This window comes from Atractosteus spatula, chromosome 7 (genome assembly GCF_055471065.1).
Source record: "Atractosteus spatula isolate fAtrSpa1 chromosome 7, fAtrSpa1.hap1, whole genome shotgun sequence".
Taxonomy (NCBI): domain Eukaryota; kingdom Metazoa; phylum Chordata; class Actinopteri; order Semionotiformes; family Lepisosteidae; genus Atractosteus; species Atractosteus spatula.
Genome location: NC_142712.1, coordinates 33082780 through 33099218, shown reverse-complemented (window position 1 = coordinate 33099218; position 16439 = coordinate 33082780). Strand labels below are relative to the sequence as shown.

The 16439-nt window shown below is 46.4% G+C and overlaps 1 protein-coding gene across 1 annotated transcript; it reads left to right on the top strand.

Moving 5' to 3' along the window:
* Positions 1-221: 221 nt before the first annotated feature.
* On the top strand, positions 222-16030 carry LOC148830807 (adiponectin receptor protein 1-like). The gene is made up of 8 exons (XM_088921010.1): positions 222-343; positions 3259-3467; positions 5721-5849; positions 7416-7587; positions 7792-7978; positions 9099-9286; positions 11682-11875; positions 13305-16030. The coding sequence occupies exons 2-8, from the start codon at positions 3321-3323 to the stop codon at positions 13431-13433; spliced, it is 1146 nt and encodes a 381-aa protein (XP_088777136.1). The 5' UTR covers positions 222-343; positions 3259-3320; the 3' UTR covers positions 13434-16030.
* The last annotated feature ends 409 nt before the right edge of the window (positions 16031-16439 follow it).

Here is a 16439-nt window from a genome sequence, read left to right as displayed (position 1 = left end):
CCAAATTTATGATGTGAGGATTCACTGGATGCTAATATTAACCTGCTGATTATAATGTGTTTGTTTTTTTTTCGTTTCCGTTGGGCTCCCATCCCCTGAATTTAGCTTGGTGAATCTGCGTGGCCACAAAGCACGTAGCAGGTATTGAAAACAACCGCACAGGACGTTTGAAGCGTCGCCCTCCGCGTCGGGCAGCAGGTGGCGCTACTGGGCCTTCGGCGTTTCGGAGCCTGCGCAGAGAGAAGCCTCTTCGTTTCCTCACCGGGCTTGTTGTTTTCCCAGGAAGCCGGAAGAAGCGACCTGTAGTTTGGGTCGGAATCGGCGTCCAGTCGGGTAGAACCAGGTAAGACGGGACAGGGTTTTCCGAACTCTGCTGAGAAGCGGAGAAAACCGGCGGGTTCGCCGCCCGACGCTGGTTTCAGCCCCGGGCATTCAAGCGCGCACACGTCGGTCTGTTGTTCCTGAGTTACACAAGCGGCTGTCGTGGGTTCGGGTTCAGGTCTTGACAGTTTGGAGTTGAGGTTGGCCGCCGAGGCATGTTCGGAAAGTGACGGGTTTCCAGGCACCGGACGCGCTCAGAGCTCGGTTCCGGTGTCAGCAGGTTCCGTTCGGGTGTCGAGGCTCTCCAGCTCCCAGCCGAGCTGGTCTCCCTGGATCGGTGCGGGGCAGGCGGCCGGATCTCGCCGAGCCAACCCAAAAGCCACCATCCGGCCTTTCGGGTGGGAATATCCGTGGATCTGAGAAGGAAAACCGCCGCCGCATCTGCTGAGCGAAGTTGCCCTCGGAGTGTCAGACATCTGCAGTTTCTGCAGCTGCGTGACACAAGTATAATAACATATAGTAGGCAGTCGCCGGCTTAATACTGCATTGGTGCCCTCTACAGACAGACCGTTGTTCACTAATCCATGCCGTCGATTGAAGCATACCTATTGAGCAGTGATATGTTTTCGATGTGACTGATCTTAGCGCTGACTGTCCGGCATGTAACTAATACTGTACCCCCAGACCGAACCCAGTTATTCCCTTTGAAGCCTTTACTGGTGCTACTCGCTCAAGTCAGATTGATCATTTCTTTCTGTATTATTTAGATGATAGCTCTTAAGGTCGTGACTGTGATCGACGGTAGAAATCAGAATAAGCATTGTTCTTAAAACAGAAGCCTATTTCTGTGCTGTGTGGATGTTGATTCTGTGCTGGAAATATTGTCTGGTTTCCTGATTTTTGGAGCCATCTGCACGTGCTCTGCAAGATGTTTGCTTCTTTGTCTTGTTCCTGAGCGGCACAGTGGCGCAGTGGTTAGTGTTGCTGACTCAGCGCTGGGGACCTGGGTTCAATTCTGGACCGGGGGGATCATCTGTGTGTATGTTCTCCCTGTGGTTGTGTGGGTTTCCTCCAGGTGCTCTGGTATCTTCTTGCAGTCCAAAGACCTACTGGTAGGATTAATTGGCTTCAGGGAAAAGTGGCCCTGGTGTGAGTGTGTGTGTCTGTCTGTCTCCCCTGCGATGGACTGGTGTCCTGTTCAGGGTGTATCCTGCCTTGATCCCATTGCTTGCTGGGATAGACTACAGCTCCACAGTGACCCTGTATTGGACGAAGCAGTTAGGAAATAGATGGATTTATTGTTCTTTATATACCATATTTACACTGTCAGTGTAAATGACACAGTACACTGTACACAGACTACAGTGTACACTGTAATATGTAATAAAGTTATAATATAATTGTACAGTATAATAAGCTGAGTTTTGTTTTACTCAGTGCTGTCTGTATACACTCAGGAGGTGAGAGTAAAGATTAATTAGCCACTTTAATAAAAACGAAGTGTCGACCTTAGAGAACTTCTATAGTCGGAGTACACTCTTAATTTACTGAGGTTGAATCCCCCATCCAAAGGTGATAAATTTTCCAAATCTGGCAGTGTGGCTTTGTCCCTTCAAAGCCCAATGCTGGAGTGCAGCTTCAGTCCAGACAGCGTATGCAGCCTCAGACAGGACAGTTTGGCAGTTGTGGGTGAATGTTTATGTGCTTGAAAAGAAGAATGGGACCAAAGTACAACATGTGCAATTCCAGCATAAACAAAGCCCTCAGCTACGTCCGTCCTTCTTATTTCTGATGCGGAGACTTGACCGTTTCAGCTGTCATCTTATCGGCCTGTACGTCGTTGGCAGCGATGACCTTGATGGTTTGTGGGTCAAAAGAAGCTTTAAGCTTTGCTTTGTAGAATGACGTTAATGTGTGACGTTTGTTCTCTGACTGCTCACTTGCCACTTTGGCACTATAAATGCATTAGATACCCACACAGCCCTGCAACTTTAGAATGAGCGCCGTGGAATTGTCTGGTTTTCCGTGTTCAGCTACACCAGGTACGTTGGCATGTTTGTGTCTGCTCCGTTTTGTGCTTGGTATCTCTTTGGCAGCGTTTATTTGACAGCATCATACCTCTCTTTAAAAGGAATCATTGAGTCTTAGCTACATCTGTATATAGCTCTTTGTATTCATTGTGCTCTGGGTGTAGTATATGTTTTTATCACCATTAACTGCAATTCAAAGTATTGGAGTTGTGAGTTTGGTTTGTTTCAGGCTCAAGGGGTTTATGTTCTGTTCTGTTAGGAGCTGACCAATTACCGTTTCTTTTACAAAGTCAGTTCTTATTTTACTTTAACAGACCTTGAGGGAGTTTGGTCACCGATACAGAGCTGTATGGTTTACGTATCTGTTTAAATATTCCTTACATATTTAATACAAAGACTAGAACCTTGAATATGTGCTGATATACAGCACGGTAACAGTCAAAATAAAGAAAACACCAATATAAAGTGTATTAACTTTAGGCCACCATGACCCACCAGTGCAGCTTCAGTGCCCCTTGGCATAGATTCTACAAGCGTCTGGAACTGGACTGGAGGGGTCAGACACCGCTTCAGGAAACGAAACCTGTATTCGAAAAAATGCTTACTCTTGTTCTCAGCCTCCGAAATCCCAACATTCAAAGCACGGAGAAGATAAGACACTGGTCACGAAGCCGTTTGAGACCATTCTGGGAGATTTTCTGCCCCATCACTAGTACAGTAAATGGATACTCCCAGGAATGTGGGAATAAAACACCATGTTAGCTCCGGTTGATCAATTAAGTGTGGATGTGCAAGCAGTGCGTCTCATTGGCCAGCAGGGGTCCCTGTTGTGGCCTACCAGGGCTGATGTGTCAGTGGCATGGCGGCGGGGGTTGTGATCTTGCTGTGTGTCTGTGTCTGTCTGCAGCAAGAAAGGGTGCCCTGCACGTGGGGCACAGCGGTCAGGCCAGGCAAGAGGGCGATCTCCCCATGTCGGCCAGGAACGGCTCGGCAAGCGATGAAGAGTGCCGTATCACCGAGGTGTGCCGCGCCCCCGAGGATGTGGAGCTGACAGAGCTGGGCCCCCTGCTGGAGGAGTCCGGGGGGCCAGGCAAGGCACAGGGGGCCACAGCTGGGGTGAGTCCTCTGAACCTGAGGGGGAGGGAGATGCAGAGGGTCTCAGACACTGGCGCTCCAGTCAGAGAAAGCTAGCGAAGCTAACTGCGTGACTTAACACAGCTTCACAGTGCGTTTTATATCCAGCTCCTCAGCTCTGCGGAAGCTTTTTTTAGCGCTACAGAGGAAAAAAAAAAGTTTAAAACAGATAGTCTTGCATTTAAACTAAAAACTTTTTTGAGTTTATACAAGTAAACATTGCCTTAAAACGGGATAATTAATTTGCGAACAATATCGCCTGCTATAATGATATGTTGCAATATATATATACAATAGTATTGTCCCATACACACTAGCACTGACTTTAAGAACAGAAGAATATGGTGACACTCCTCTTTGCACAAAAGAATTAAGCGACAGGAGCGCGTGGAGTTCTTTTTGTATACATGGAGTAGAACTCCCTGCCAGTGAGCATTCCTGGGTTACACGAGTCTCGGTTTTGCCGTTTCTGTGAAAAGTAGAAATCACGTGGCCTTCCAAACATGTTATTCTACATGTGAAACTGCAGAAAAAAGGAACTGTACATAGGTTTTTGCCTTCTCTGTAAACATTGAACGGAATACATTTATGATGACTTGACAGTAAGACGTCCACCTATTGCTGACTTACTGTAACTGGTATTATTGTTGGTAATCGTTGGTAGAGCAAGCCAACGATGTACTAACAACTGTATCATGGGTTGTGTGCCCATCATTCCATACCACTGTTTTTGTTTTGGCATTCCCCTATCATTTTTACATTCATGTCTATGCCACTGGACACAGAAATACTGTTTCTTCTTCCTTTAAATGACATGTTTCCTGCATTTTGCTGTGTTATTACAAATTCAAATGTATTTGATATGAGCATAGTGTAGTCCAAAAACTTTTAAGGGCTTTATGCTTAAAGAGTCAACAATTAACCAACAATAACAGTGTTGTTCGCATATTAATCGCATTTTAACTGTATGTTAGCTCGTTTAAATGCAATACTGTCTCTTACAAATGCGAAAGGTTTCAAGTTTAAAAGCAGTACAATCTTATATGAACACAAAAAATATATTTTTCTCAGTGGCGCTAATAAGCTTCCATACGGGTCTGGTGTTTTGCTTGTATTTTATTTGTGTTTTTAGTATAGACTGATAATAATCAGACTTTTATCACAGGGGGAGGTTCAATTCTGATCTTTTTTATGATCCAAGCCTCTCTGATTGAGGGGAACGTAAAAAAAACACAAAAGGCCTTTAGCAAAGATGTACTCTGCCCAGAAGTAGCTGAGCAGATCCAGACCATCACTTTACCAGTGACTGGTGTTGAAAGGTCCCTGACTCAACAGCTAAGCAGCACACAACTCTCTGCTTGCATATGACATGTCTAAACAGGTTTCTCCTCCTTCAATACCAGATGGATAGAATTGTAATGTAAAGGGGATTGTGGGAAAACACAATACAACATAGACACAGGCACGCCTTTAGTGAGGACATCTGGCAAATAGTAATGCAACTGAAATCAGGAGCAGAAAATTGGTGAGACCACACACAATGATGCAACATGAAAGAGGGAGGGGCGTAGTCGGCATCCAGAACAGGATGAACAACAAACCGTACCCAGTATCTCCTTCATATAAGCTTGAGGACTGTTACAGATGACAGGAGGCCACCTACTGTAACTCTTGCTAGTTAACTAGTTAAGCTGCTCTTAACTAATTAATGTGAGGATCTCATCTAGCTGTTTTGGGCATATCGGGTTGAACAGCATGACTGGGTAGCTTGTACCATACTCCCACAACTCTTTGTGTACAGAAGAGCCTCCTGTTTTCTGTCTTAAGTGAGCTTCCTTTTAGCTGGCACTCGTGTCCTCCGGCTTGTACTATATTAATCCTGCTGTCCGCGGGGTTGACAGTTCGGAGTGAGTGGATTATTACAAGAATGGTAGATGTAGGGGGAAGGTTACGGAAATAGCAGTAATTGCTTGCATTCATCCCAAAGGATCTCTCAGTACTGTACATATAGGTGGGAGACAGAATCCCACCATTGAAGTGTAGCATCCACCTGGGCCTGACTGCCATTTTGCTCCAGCAGCAGCTCTGCCACACAGCAGATCAGATGGAGAAGTGGGATCTGATCATATTACCAGTTGGATTAAGGGAGAAATAAAGCCCATGTTTACTGTAATAAACCGTCGTAAGTATCACTTGCCTGCTTGCAGGGGCTAATGTGGCTTTGTGCCTCTGCAGGGGCCAGCAGGGGCAGCAGCCTGCCCTGAGGAGGAAGAGGAGGAGGAGGAGGAGGAAGGAGTGAGAGTGATTACGCTGCCGCTGCAGGCCCATCATGCCATGGAGAAGATGGAGGAGTTTGTGTACAAGGTAGGCAGTCAGTGCCATGCTGGCACCAGGCTGGGTGCGCTTGAACCAGTGCCCACATGACAGGCACTCAGCTTTAATGAGAACAAGCAGTGCCAGAAGCCTCACACACGTGCTCTGCTTTGTGCTCAAGCAACTTTTCCATTTCTCAAGCCTACATGCAGTATCTCGGAGAGCATTGTGCCCAAGCTAAGCGTGTTGCCCAGCAAAGACTGAATGTTCCATAGATTCCCACCTGGAGAGTATATTATTCTGCCGCTTTTAAAAGTAAACACATATCACAACAGTTTTGGATGATCGGATTTTCAGTCAGTGTCATGATGGGCACATGCATAATGTTATTTAAATTTCAAACAGTGTGCAGACAGAGGTGTTGATTAAGTAATATTGTTCTTTGGTATAACACAATACTGAACTCAAGTCATGAGATTTCATATAAAGCTTTCTACAGCTTTCACAAAGAGCTTTTGAAATTGCTGAAATTAATTGATTTAAGGACTTGTATGACTAGACATTGAAAACATATTGTTTTAATTTATACAAGCACAGCAAAAGATCCCCTGCTTGAGTAATGGAGACTGCTAAAGTGCGATCAGAATAATTGATAGTGGCCTGAGTTTGAGAGAAGCTGCCCAGGGAATGAGGTGTTCTGCTTCAGCAATCAGCAGACTAGTCCAGAGAAACCAGAAATCACTGCTCTGACAGGGACAGGTCACATCCTAGAAGGCAAAGGAATCACTGCTCTTTCCTGAGACTTGCTACAGCACAGGCCAGGAAGAAATAGCCCTAACCTCAACTGAGGCTCTGTCTGCATGAAAATGGACTGCATGTTTGGAGATTGTTCAGGGGTAGCATTAACAGATGAGAGACAAAAGTGAAATTTGTGTGGGCCACAGAACATTTATTGTCAGGACAGAGTTTTGAAGTGTTTAATTCACTTATTCACCAATGGATTCTGTTTGGCCCGTGCCCATCCTGACTGAAGAACACATGTGTGAAAAGTGGTGAGAGTTGTGCCGACTGCTGTCTCAGCCAAGTGGTGGGGCTGTTGAAGTGTAAAGTGTGAAGAAATCTCCTTTAACTCAAACAAACTCCACTAATGCAGGTTGAGGGCAGGCTTCCTTCTCCGCCACACATTAACAAAGGCCTTGAGCCAACAGTTTTTCCTTTCCTGTGGGCCTCTCTAGAAACGTCAACTTCCTGTGTGGCAATGCAAGAAGACACGGTACTAGGATTACAACGGCACAACATAAAGCCTTGTTTGTGTTAGGGCTTGCCCTTCAATGGGAGTCGGCCACTTCCAGCCAGCCTTTACCTGCTGACTACAGCTACGCAGCTTGAGTGGCAAAGCATCCCACAGCAGCCTGTCCTGGGCTGCTCAAGTCTACACGCTGCATTGGGTGTAACCCTAACGCAGGATTGGGTTAGTGCTCAGTGAGGTTACCTTGACTTATGATTGTAATGTTTTCATTGCGCAATGTCATGTTTTGCACTGAAAGCTTACTGAGCGGGACTTCAGTGTATGTGCAGTGTCCCAGTGTTCCTGCTAATAATGGCTGTGTTTTGCAGATGTGGGAAGGACGCTGGAGGGTGATCCCATACCACGTGCTGCCGGAGTGGCTGAAGGACAATGACTACCTGCTGCACGGGCACCGGCCGCCCATGCCTTCCTTCCGGGCCTGCTTCGGCAGCATCTTCAGGATCCACACCGAGACCGGCAACATCTGGACACACCTGCTTGGTGAGCCTCAAAGCACTGCCCCAGACACAGCCACGTAGCCCCACGCTCATCCACCTTGACCTTTCACCTCACGCTCTCAGTTTTCTCTGTTATCTTGCAATCCTCTCCTTCTCACTCCTCTCCCAGTCTCCCCTACGATCACCTTGATTTTCTCTGCCTCTGCCCATCCATTAAGGCTAAACATCATTCAATCTGCTTCCTCAGGTCTGATCCTGTTCCTGTGCCTGGGCATCCTGACAATGCTGCGCCCCAATGTCTACTTCATGGCGCCCCTGCAGGAGAAGGTGGTGTTCGGGATGTTCTTTCTGGGTGCTGTGCTGTGCCTGTGTTTCTCCTGGCTCTTCCATACGGTGTACTGCCACTCCGAGAAAGTGTCCCGCACCTTTTCCAAGTAAGATTGTCTGCCTTGCCCACACCACAGTTTAGGAGTGACACCGCATCAGATCCGTTCATAGTGCAGGAGTGACAGCGCATCAAATCCATTCACAGTGCAGGAGTGACACCGCATCAGACCCGTTCACAGTGCGGGAGTGACACCGCATCAGACCCGTTCACAGTGCGGGAGTGACACCGCATCAGACCCGTTCACAGTGCGGGAGTGACACCGCATCAGACCCATTCACAGTGCGGGAGTGACGCCGCATCAGACCCGTTCACAGTGCGGGAGTGACGCCGCATCAGACCCGTTCACAGTGCGGGAGTGACACCGCATCAGTTTAGCAACACATGCCTCACTCACTAGTGCAAAGGTACTTTCAGTACATCAGAAACATCATTATCCAGAGATGCTTCATCCTTTAGTGGGGTACACCAAGGCAATGCCTATCCCAGCAAACACAGAGAGCAAGGATAGATTGCACCCTCGACAGGACACTAGTCCCTGAAGCATTTGCCTCAGTCTAAATTCTCTTCCATTCATTTATTTCCTTGTCTCACAGTTGTGATCTCTTTTTTAATCTTTTTAGATCCTTTGTTCAGTCTGTTTCTGCCACACCACTCTAAATGGGCTTGTTACTGTTCGATGTTTGTTTTTGCTGTATTTGAAATACTGTACTAAAACGTTGTTTTTTTATCTAAAGAATTGCGTTAATTTTTTTAACTTAAGTATCTGTCACTATCTGTAGTAACATAGAGTGCTTAGCAATTTAAAAAGTTACTTATTTTCTAAATCTGACAGCATAAATGCAAGGCATTAATGCTTTCTAATTAAAAACTTCATTTTTTATGAAGTACAAGCATTTGGCCACCACCCCAAAGGCTAAAAATGTGCACCTCTCCACTGTGGTTATGGGATTCTAGGTCACTTTTTCAATTAATTTTTCAATTAATCCTCACAAATGCAAAATGAACAGCTAATTCATGGCCAATTATCCCTTTTAATGGAGAAGTTCCTCCACGTCTGACCAGACTGCAATTAGAGAAAGTCATTAGCGAGTGTCTAAGCTGGCTTTAAAAGAAACAGTTGGTTTCAAAAGGGAAAGGTTGATTGATTGTCTCTGTCCCTCTGGCAGGCTGGATTACTCCGGCATCGCCCTGCTGATCATGGGCTCCTTCGTGCCCTGGCTGTACTACTCCTTCTACTGCTCCCCTCAGCCACGCCTCATCTACCTCTCCATTGTCTGCGTGCTGGGCATCGCCGCCATCATCGTGTCGCAGTGGGACCGCTTCTCTACCCCACGCCACCGGCCCACGCGCGCAGGTAAGACCACGTCCCTGCCAGATGGGGGGCACTATAGTGCGGAAGGCTGAGCAGACACGGTAGCCCAACTACCCAAGGGCAGGGGACCTCACAAAACACAGTTCGAAACACACTCCTCAACGGGACCTTTGCTCAGACCAGAACAAACAAGCCCAGAAATACTGATCAACACGTAAACACATACTGCAAAAATAACTTCGTTTTTTTTACCTATTTTGTGTTTTATCTAGAGGTTATCCTACATAGTACTCATACCATTGTTTTTTCCTGTTTTATGTATTGAGCACAACTGAAATGTGGAGCAGTGGTCTGAATTCATCCTCAGCTGTTAATTTAACACAGTCATGGTTACAGTACTTAGTAGTTGTGTGTACAAATGACTGAAAAAAATTCCTAACCAGCAGTACACTTACAGTGGTGTGAAAAAGTAAGTACAGCCCATGAAAAGGTTTGTCTTTTTTTACATTTTTGGACAAAAGGATATTTGATTGTCATTTCAACAACACTGATAAATAAAGGTGATCTAATTTTAAAAAATAACATTGAAAAGTCACATTGTGCACTCATTTGTACTATTTAAATCAAGAGGAATGCAAAAGACCAAAAGATGCTGCAGGAAGTCTCCAAGAACCTCAGGATAACATCAAGGGATTTACAGGCAAGTCTTGCCTCAGTCAGTGTCAAAGTGCATGAGTCAACCATCCCAAAGAGACTGCACAACTTTACCCTACATGTGAGGTCAGGAAGGATGAAGCCTCTGCTCTCAAAAAAGAATATAGATGCACAACTGAAATTTGCCAGACAACACCTAGGTGAAGATCAGGACTATTGGAACAATGTGCCCTGGACGGATGAGACAAAGATAGAGCTGCTTGGCCACAATGCCAGACGTCATGTTTGGCGCAAACCAGAAACTGCCTTTGACCAGAAGAACCTCATATCAACTGTAAAGCATGGTGGTAGAAGCAATATGGTTTGGGGCTGTTTTTCTGCCTCAGGGCCTGGCCAGCTTGCCATTAGGAGTCAACTCTGAATTCCACATTGTACCAGAGAGTACATGAGGAGAATGTGAGGCCATCTGTCAAAAAACTGAAGCTGAACCGTAAGTGGACCTTTCAGCAAGACAGTGACTCAAAACACTCAAGCAAATCCACAAAAGAATGACTCACAAAGTAGAAATGGAGGGTTATGGAATGGCTAAGTCAAAGCCCAGATCTTAACCCCACAGACATGCTGTGGTGGGGCTTGAAGCGGGCAGAACATGCAAGAAAGCCCTCAAACATCACACAGTCGAAGGAGCTCTGTAAGGAGGAGTGGGCAAAAATTTCTCCAAGTCGATGTACTGTAGGAGGCTGATAGACAATTACAAGAAAGGCCTACAAGGAGTGATTTCTGCCAAAGGGGGCAACACCAGCTGTTGAAGCTAGGGGGTGGACTTATTTTTTCCACAGCAGACAATTGCATTTCTGACTTTTTTTGTTGAATAAATGATTGCAAAGAATAATTTTCATTACCTTTTAATTAGATCACCTTTATCTATCAGTATTGTTGAAATGAAGATCTAATATCCATATATGCAAATATGTTTTCATGGGATGTACTTACTATAGCACCGTATTTGTCATGGTCACTTTAATGTGAATAAATGAGAAAGTAGTATCTCCAGTATCTTGTTTCAGACACTTCCATAGTCTGTTATTGCTGTTCTGTAAATTTTTTAAATGCAGCAGGATAGTAGGACATCATGCACATCCTAAAAACGAGTGTCCTTCTCTTCCAGTCCAGACCAGGGCCACATCCCAGCAGGTTTGACACCTGTTTAAATCTTACCCTGCTTGGGACTCCTAAGTGGCTCAACCCCTCAAGGCTCTTACCTGAGCTCCACGGTCCAGGCATCGCAGGTTCACGAGCCTAGGCCAAGTTACTAGCCCACTGTGACTGTGATTTCCTGACAGCCAAAAAGCGGTTTATCAGATAGCAGTAACACAGAGATCCCCGTCACGTCCTGGGTGCTTGCAGAAGTTCCTGTGCTGTCACGAGGGACGTGACTCTCCTCGGACAGGAGCTTAGTCTCTTGTTTAGGGCCACGTATCCTGTGGCGCGTCAAAGGAGAACGGGCTCAAAGGCAGGTAATTCGAAGGAGCCTCATCTTCCCTGATCTCCCCCATCAGTGCTTGAGAGGTCATAGCTGTGAGCCGAAACATGAGAAGCACACAAATGGCAGTTCCAGATTGGATGGATATATAACAATGATAAAAACACTTGCCTGCTTCAACTCACTGGGTTGTAGACTGTGCCCCTCAGGCCCCCCTGTCTACCCCCTGGCTTGGCATGTCTGCTCCCTGTCCCGTGTCTGTCTTTCTGCCCTCTGCTTCAGCATGTGTTGTCCCCACAGGAGTGTTCATGGGCCTGGGCCTGAGTGGTATCGTGCCCACTATGCACTTCACTATCGCTGAGGGTTTCGTCAAGGCGACCACCGTGGGCCAGATGGGCTGGTTTTTCCTAATGGGCGCCATGTACATTACCGGCGCAGGGCTGTACGCCGCCAGGATCCCCGAGCGCTACTTCCCCGGCAAGTGTGACATCTGGGTAAGACGGCGCTTCTCTTTCCTGTGGAGCTGCAGGTCTGTGCCCCCTGCCCCCACGGGGATGTCCTGTGAGCCGGGTCCAGTCCAGGGAGAGCTCCTAACATCCTGATAACATCTATCTGGCACATCACCCAGCACAAAAAAAGCAAACACAAACACAGCAGCATCTGATGGCTTGGCCTTGCGCCCTTTCCAGGGCCCGATCCATGCACTCTTTCAGTTTTATCCGGGACTGTGCTCGGGTCTCTTGGCTGGCCTGGCTTTCTTGCTTGCTGTCCAGTGTAAGCAGTTTCTCTGCTGTTTCCTTTGAAAAAACATTGTTGGCGAGTATATGACTAGACACACTAGACATTTTATTCCTAGACTCTATAGCGGTGGCTCTGTGGCTAAGGATCTGCGCCTGTGGCTGGAAGGTTGCCGGTTCAAATCCTGTGGCCGGCAGAGGAATCCTACTCCGTTGGGACCTTGAGCAAGGCCCTTAACCCCAGCTGCTCCAGGGGCACTGTACAATGGCTGACCCTGTGCTCTGACCCCAAGCTTCTCTCCCTGTCTGTGTGTCTCATAGAGAGCAAGCTGGGGTATGCGAAAAGACAAATTCCTAATGCAAGAAATTGTATAGGGTTAATAGAGTGATGTTGTTAATAATAATATTATAATATATAAATGCATGTTGCAAAGTGGCTATTCAAGCCCTGAACACGTGGTGCGGACTTACTGGAAAATAAAATACACAGGTCTTTACAGCAGGAATAAGCCATTTCACTTAATATATCTCACCCTTTGTGATCTGTCACCCCTTGTAACTTTCTCTCTAGTCGCGCTGTTTTCTGTCCTGCTGTTCCTGACCTCCATCTTTTTCCCTCTCCATTCCACTTTTCCTGCCTCTACCTCTCTTTCCTCTTTTTACTTCAGCTTATCTCTCACTACACCTGTGCCGCCCAGCTCTTACAGTGTTGGCTCTTTTATTTATATCAGATCTTTTTTTTTTTATCAGTGTTGTGAAGGGAGATTTATATGATGGAAAAGCTCACCTCTTCTCTTGGGTTACAAGCAGAAAGGTTTAGTAAATCCTGGCAGGCCTGGAGTGGGTTTGTAGCCCAATTGAGACCTGATTCTGTTCTGTAAAAGAGGATGAAGCAGTCTTTTGTCTGGATTGTTGGTTATTTGCTGTGTTTTTGCGGACTGTATTTATATATAACCTCCCATCTATACTGGCATAATGTAAATAGTTCATTCGATAAAAATTCTCATCAAAAAATGAAAGATAAAAGCTGTAATTTTTATTTTTTATTATGTTGTATCGGAAAACTTTCACCATTAAATACAAAGTAAAAAAAAAACTCTGCTCTTGAAAGCAGGGCTTCAGCAGAGGGATTTCACAGTGTCTCATGATCTCACTCTCTTACCCCCCCCTTGCTCTGCCTCTTCAGTTTCAGTCTCACCAGATCTTCCACGTGCTGGTGGTGGCGGCTGCCTTCATCCACTTCTACGGCGTGTCCAACCTGCAGGAGTTCCGCTACGGCCTGGAAGGAGGCTGCACCGATGACTCGCTGCTCTGAGAGGACACCGCACCCCCCCCCCCCCCCACACACACACACACACACACACAGACACACACACCCGGGCAGCCTGCACCCACTGTTCCCAAGTGCCACTGGGGCTCGCAGGACCCCGTGTAGAATCAGCCTCTCCCTGCCGATTTCCTTTCTGACCGGCCTCGGGCCCTGGAGCGTGGGGGGGTGGGCCCTGTGGCATTCTCCCTGGAGCTCCTGCTTGGATCCTCCAGCCTTCGGACGATACATTTCTGATGGGGGGGGGAACAGGGCTGTGCTGAACAAAAGTACGTGGCTCGCCGTGAGGGATCGAGAGATTCGGCGACAGGCATTCCCGGAGGCTGCCGCGTTCCTGTAGGTGGAGCTAGGGAGGCGCGGTGTGATCCGAACCCAAAGGAAAAATTTAGAGAAGGCCTCGATGAGTCCTTCGCGGGGCGCACACCAAGTCGGAAAGGAAATCGGCAGAGAGCGAAGGTGCTGGACTCTAGCGTTTTACAAGTCAGCTATGGACGTGCTGGTCTCTCTTGACTCCCTGGGCTCAGGTGTCGGTTTGAGTCCGTTGGCCGTTCATTCCTGCTCTTCGTCCTTCAGGTTCGTTTGATCTAGGTATTGTAACGCCGCCCACAGGCTCGCACAGAGCCTGCCTTTCAGATCCATACAGCTCTGAATCCCGGCGTGAAAATGCTTTGAAGACGCCCTTCAATCCATGAATTCAAAGATCCCCAGTTGGTCCTCGAGAGCTGTAATCCCGCAGACCTCTTGTCTGTTTAAATCGTCACTCTTTCTCCTCTGGAGAAAGGTGTTATATACTGTATCGGTCCAGCTGATTCCTAATGAGATCCTTCTCTTAAGCTGTTGGTGTGAGATTGTGATGGCAGAGGAAATTCGAGAAAGAAGGCTGTCGCCTTCTGGAGCAGAAAAGTAGGGCTGAAGGGAGACAGGCTTTATATGAGGGTGGGAGAGGCCCATAGCAGTGGTAGTGAATGAGTTACAGTCGGATTTTAGATGTTACTTGTAATTGAAGAGGCAGGAATGCGAATCAAGCTTCAGGGGCGCCACCTGAAACTGCCAGGAGATAATCAGTAGCGGAGAGGGGGGAATCAGTGGCCATTAAAAAGTTGTTCTTGTCAAAAGTCTGAGAAATTGTGATGGACATTATTTTCTTGGGTTTTTACATTCATTTCCCGTTTTGTTTTTTATGGAAATTCTGCAGGCCGGTTAAAAACGAAGAGACAGTTGGTTCTCTATTGTAACTTCATTAGCTCTGATCTTGTCTACGATCTCGGGACAGACTGATTAGTGAAGTGTACCCCTCTTTTCAAAACCTGAGTATTTGGCGGGGAACCTGGTGACCGAATTTGGCAGAATTTGTCATGTGAAGAACTCTGCTAACTGACGCTCTTCGTGAGCGCCGTCATGTAAAAACCTGACTGGAAACACAAGCAGTCGTTAGTTAGGCATCTAACAGTTTTCTTCTAAACACATACTCTTAAAATCACTTCCTCATTGTGGCTTGGGAGGAAATGGAGCAGGTAACTTATTGGCATTGCACAGACTTATAACGCACAAGGTCTTTTCGATGGGCTGTATGGTGCAACACTAATTTTCTTCCCCTGTCCATTTCCTTCCACATCACCAGATATTCATTTTCAGAAACTGTATTTGCTAGAGTAGTGAAAATGGTCAATATCAGTCTAATATGCAACCATGTCAGCTGTGTTCGCACACAGCAACGTATTGAATAAGATGCAGGAAAATTCAGATGATTTTACTTTAACTGCTGTACATTAAAATGAGATATTGATTTAAGATACAAGGATCCCAGTTAAAACACTGTTTGGAACTGCAAAGACTGATACTGAACTGCTACCTTTTGCATCTCAAACCTAGTGCAGATCAAAGACGAATGTCGGATGACTCCAGTTTGATGTACTCTAGGAGTTGTTCCCTTTATACATTTTGTCCAGGAAACACTGCATGTACTTTGCAAGATCTAAAGTGCGGTGGGCATCAGTGGAAATTGTAGACATAAACTCCCCTGGTTGCTTAACCCACTTTGCCAGCAAATGATTAACATTTTTACCTTTGATGGGGCAAAAAGAAACCATCTGGTGGATTTTAATCTAACTAGTTATTCTCCCAAATGCAGTGTGTTCCCTTAGTATTTTCTGTGCCTTAAGCAAATGGAAATAAAAAAGGGACAAACTTTGTAAAGGTCTGGTGCACTTTAACCACCAGGAGCAGTCAGGGAGCAGCCAGTTCGGAATGTGTTGCAACTAAATCAGTTTGACCTGGATATAGAGCGACGACATCATTTTTCTCTTTCTTCCATCTGTGGCTTTTTCATTTTGATCTGGCAGTTAGAGTTCATTGAAGCCCATCGATAAGCTTGTTCTGCTGCTGTGCTCGTAGACAGGGGTGTGCCTCTTTTAAGTCTCTTTAAAGCTGGGTGCTTAACAAAGACTTTTTAACACTGCGTTGAACACGCATGGCGTGTCCTTTCATGTAGGCCTGTGATCATCCATTTCTCCCTTCCAGCCACAGCCTGTATATCTAGATGTAAGATGTTCTATTAAATATTTAATAAAGCTTACAGTTAGAAACCATTTCTCTTGTTGCCTTTGTTACCCATTCAAGAAGCCCCTCGGTTCTCTCCTTGATGATTGACCAGTTCAACACTGGACTCTAGCAGTTGTGATCAGTGGTTAATGTATAGGGGGCAGTACAGTGACACAGTGATTAGCATGGGGTTCTCTGGTCTCAATTCTGGACCTGGGGTGCTATCTGTGTGGAGTTTGCATGTTCTCTCTGTGTTTGTGTGGGTTTCCTTTGGGCACTCTAGTTTCTTCCCAGAGTCCAAAAAATACACGGGTGGGTTCATTGGCTTCTGGGAAAATTGGCCCTGGTGGGACTGTGTGTGTACTTGTCTCTGTGCGTGCCCTGTGATTGGCTGGTGTCCTGTCCAGGGTATATCCTGCCTTGCACCAGTTTTATGCCAGGTTAGGTTCCGGC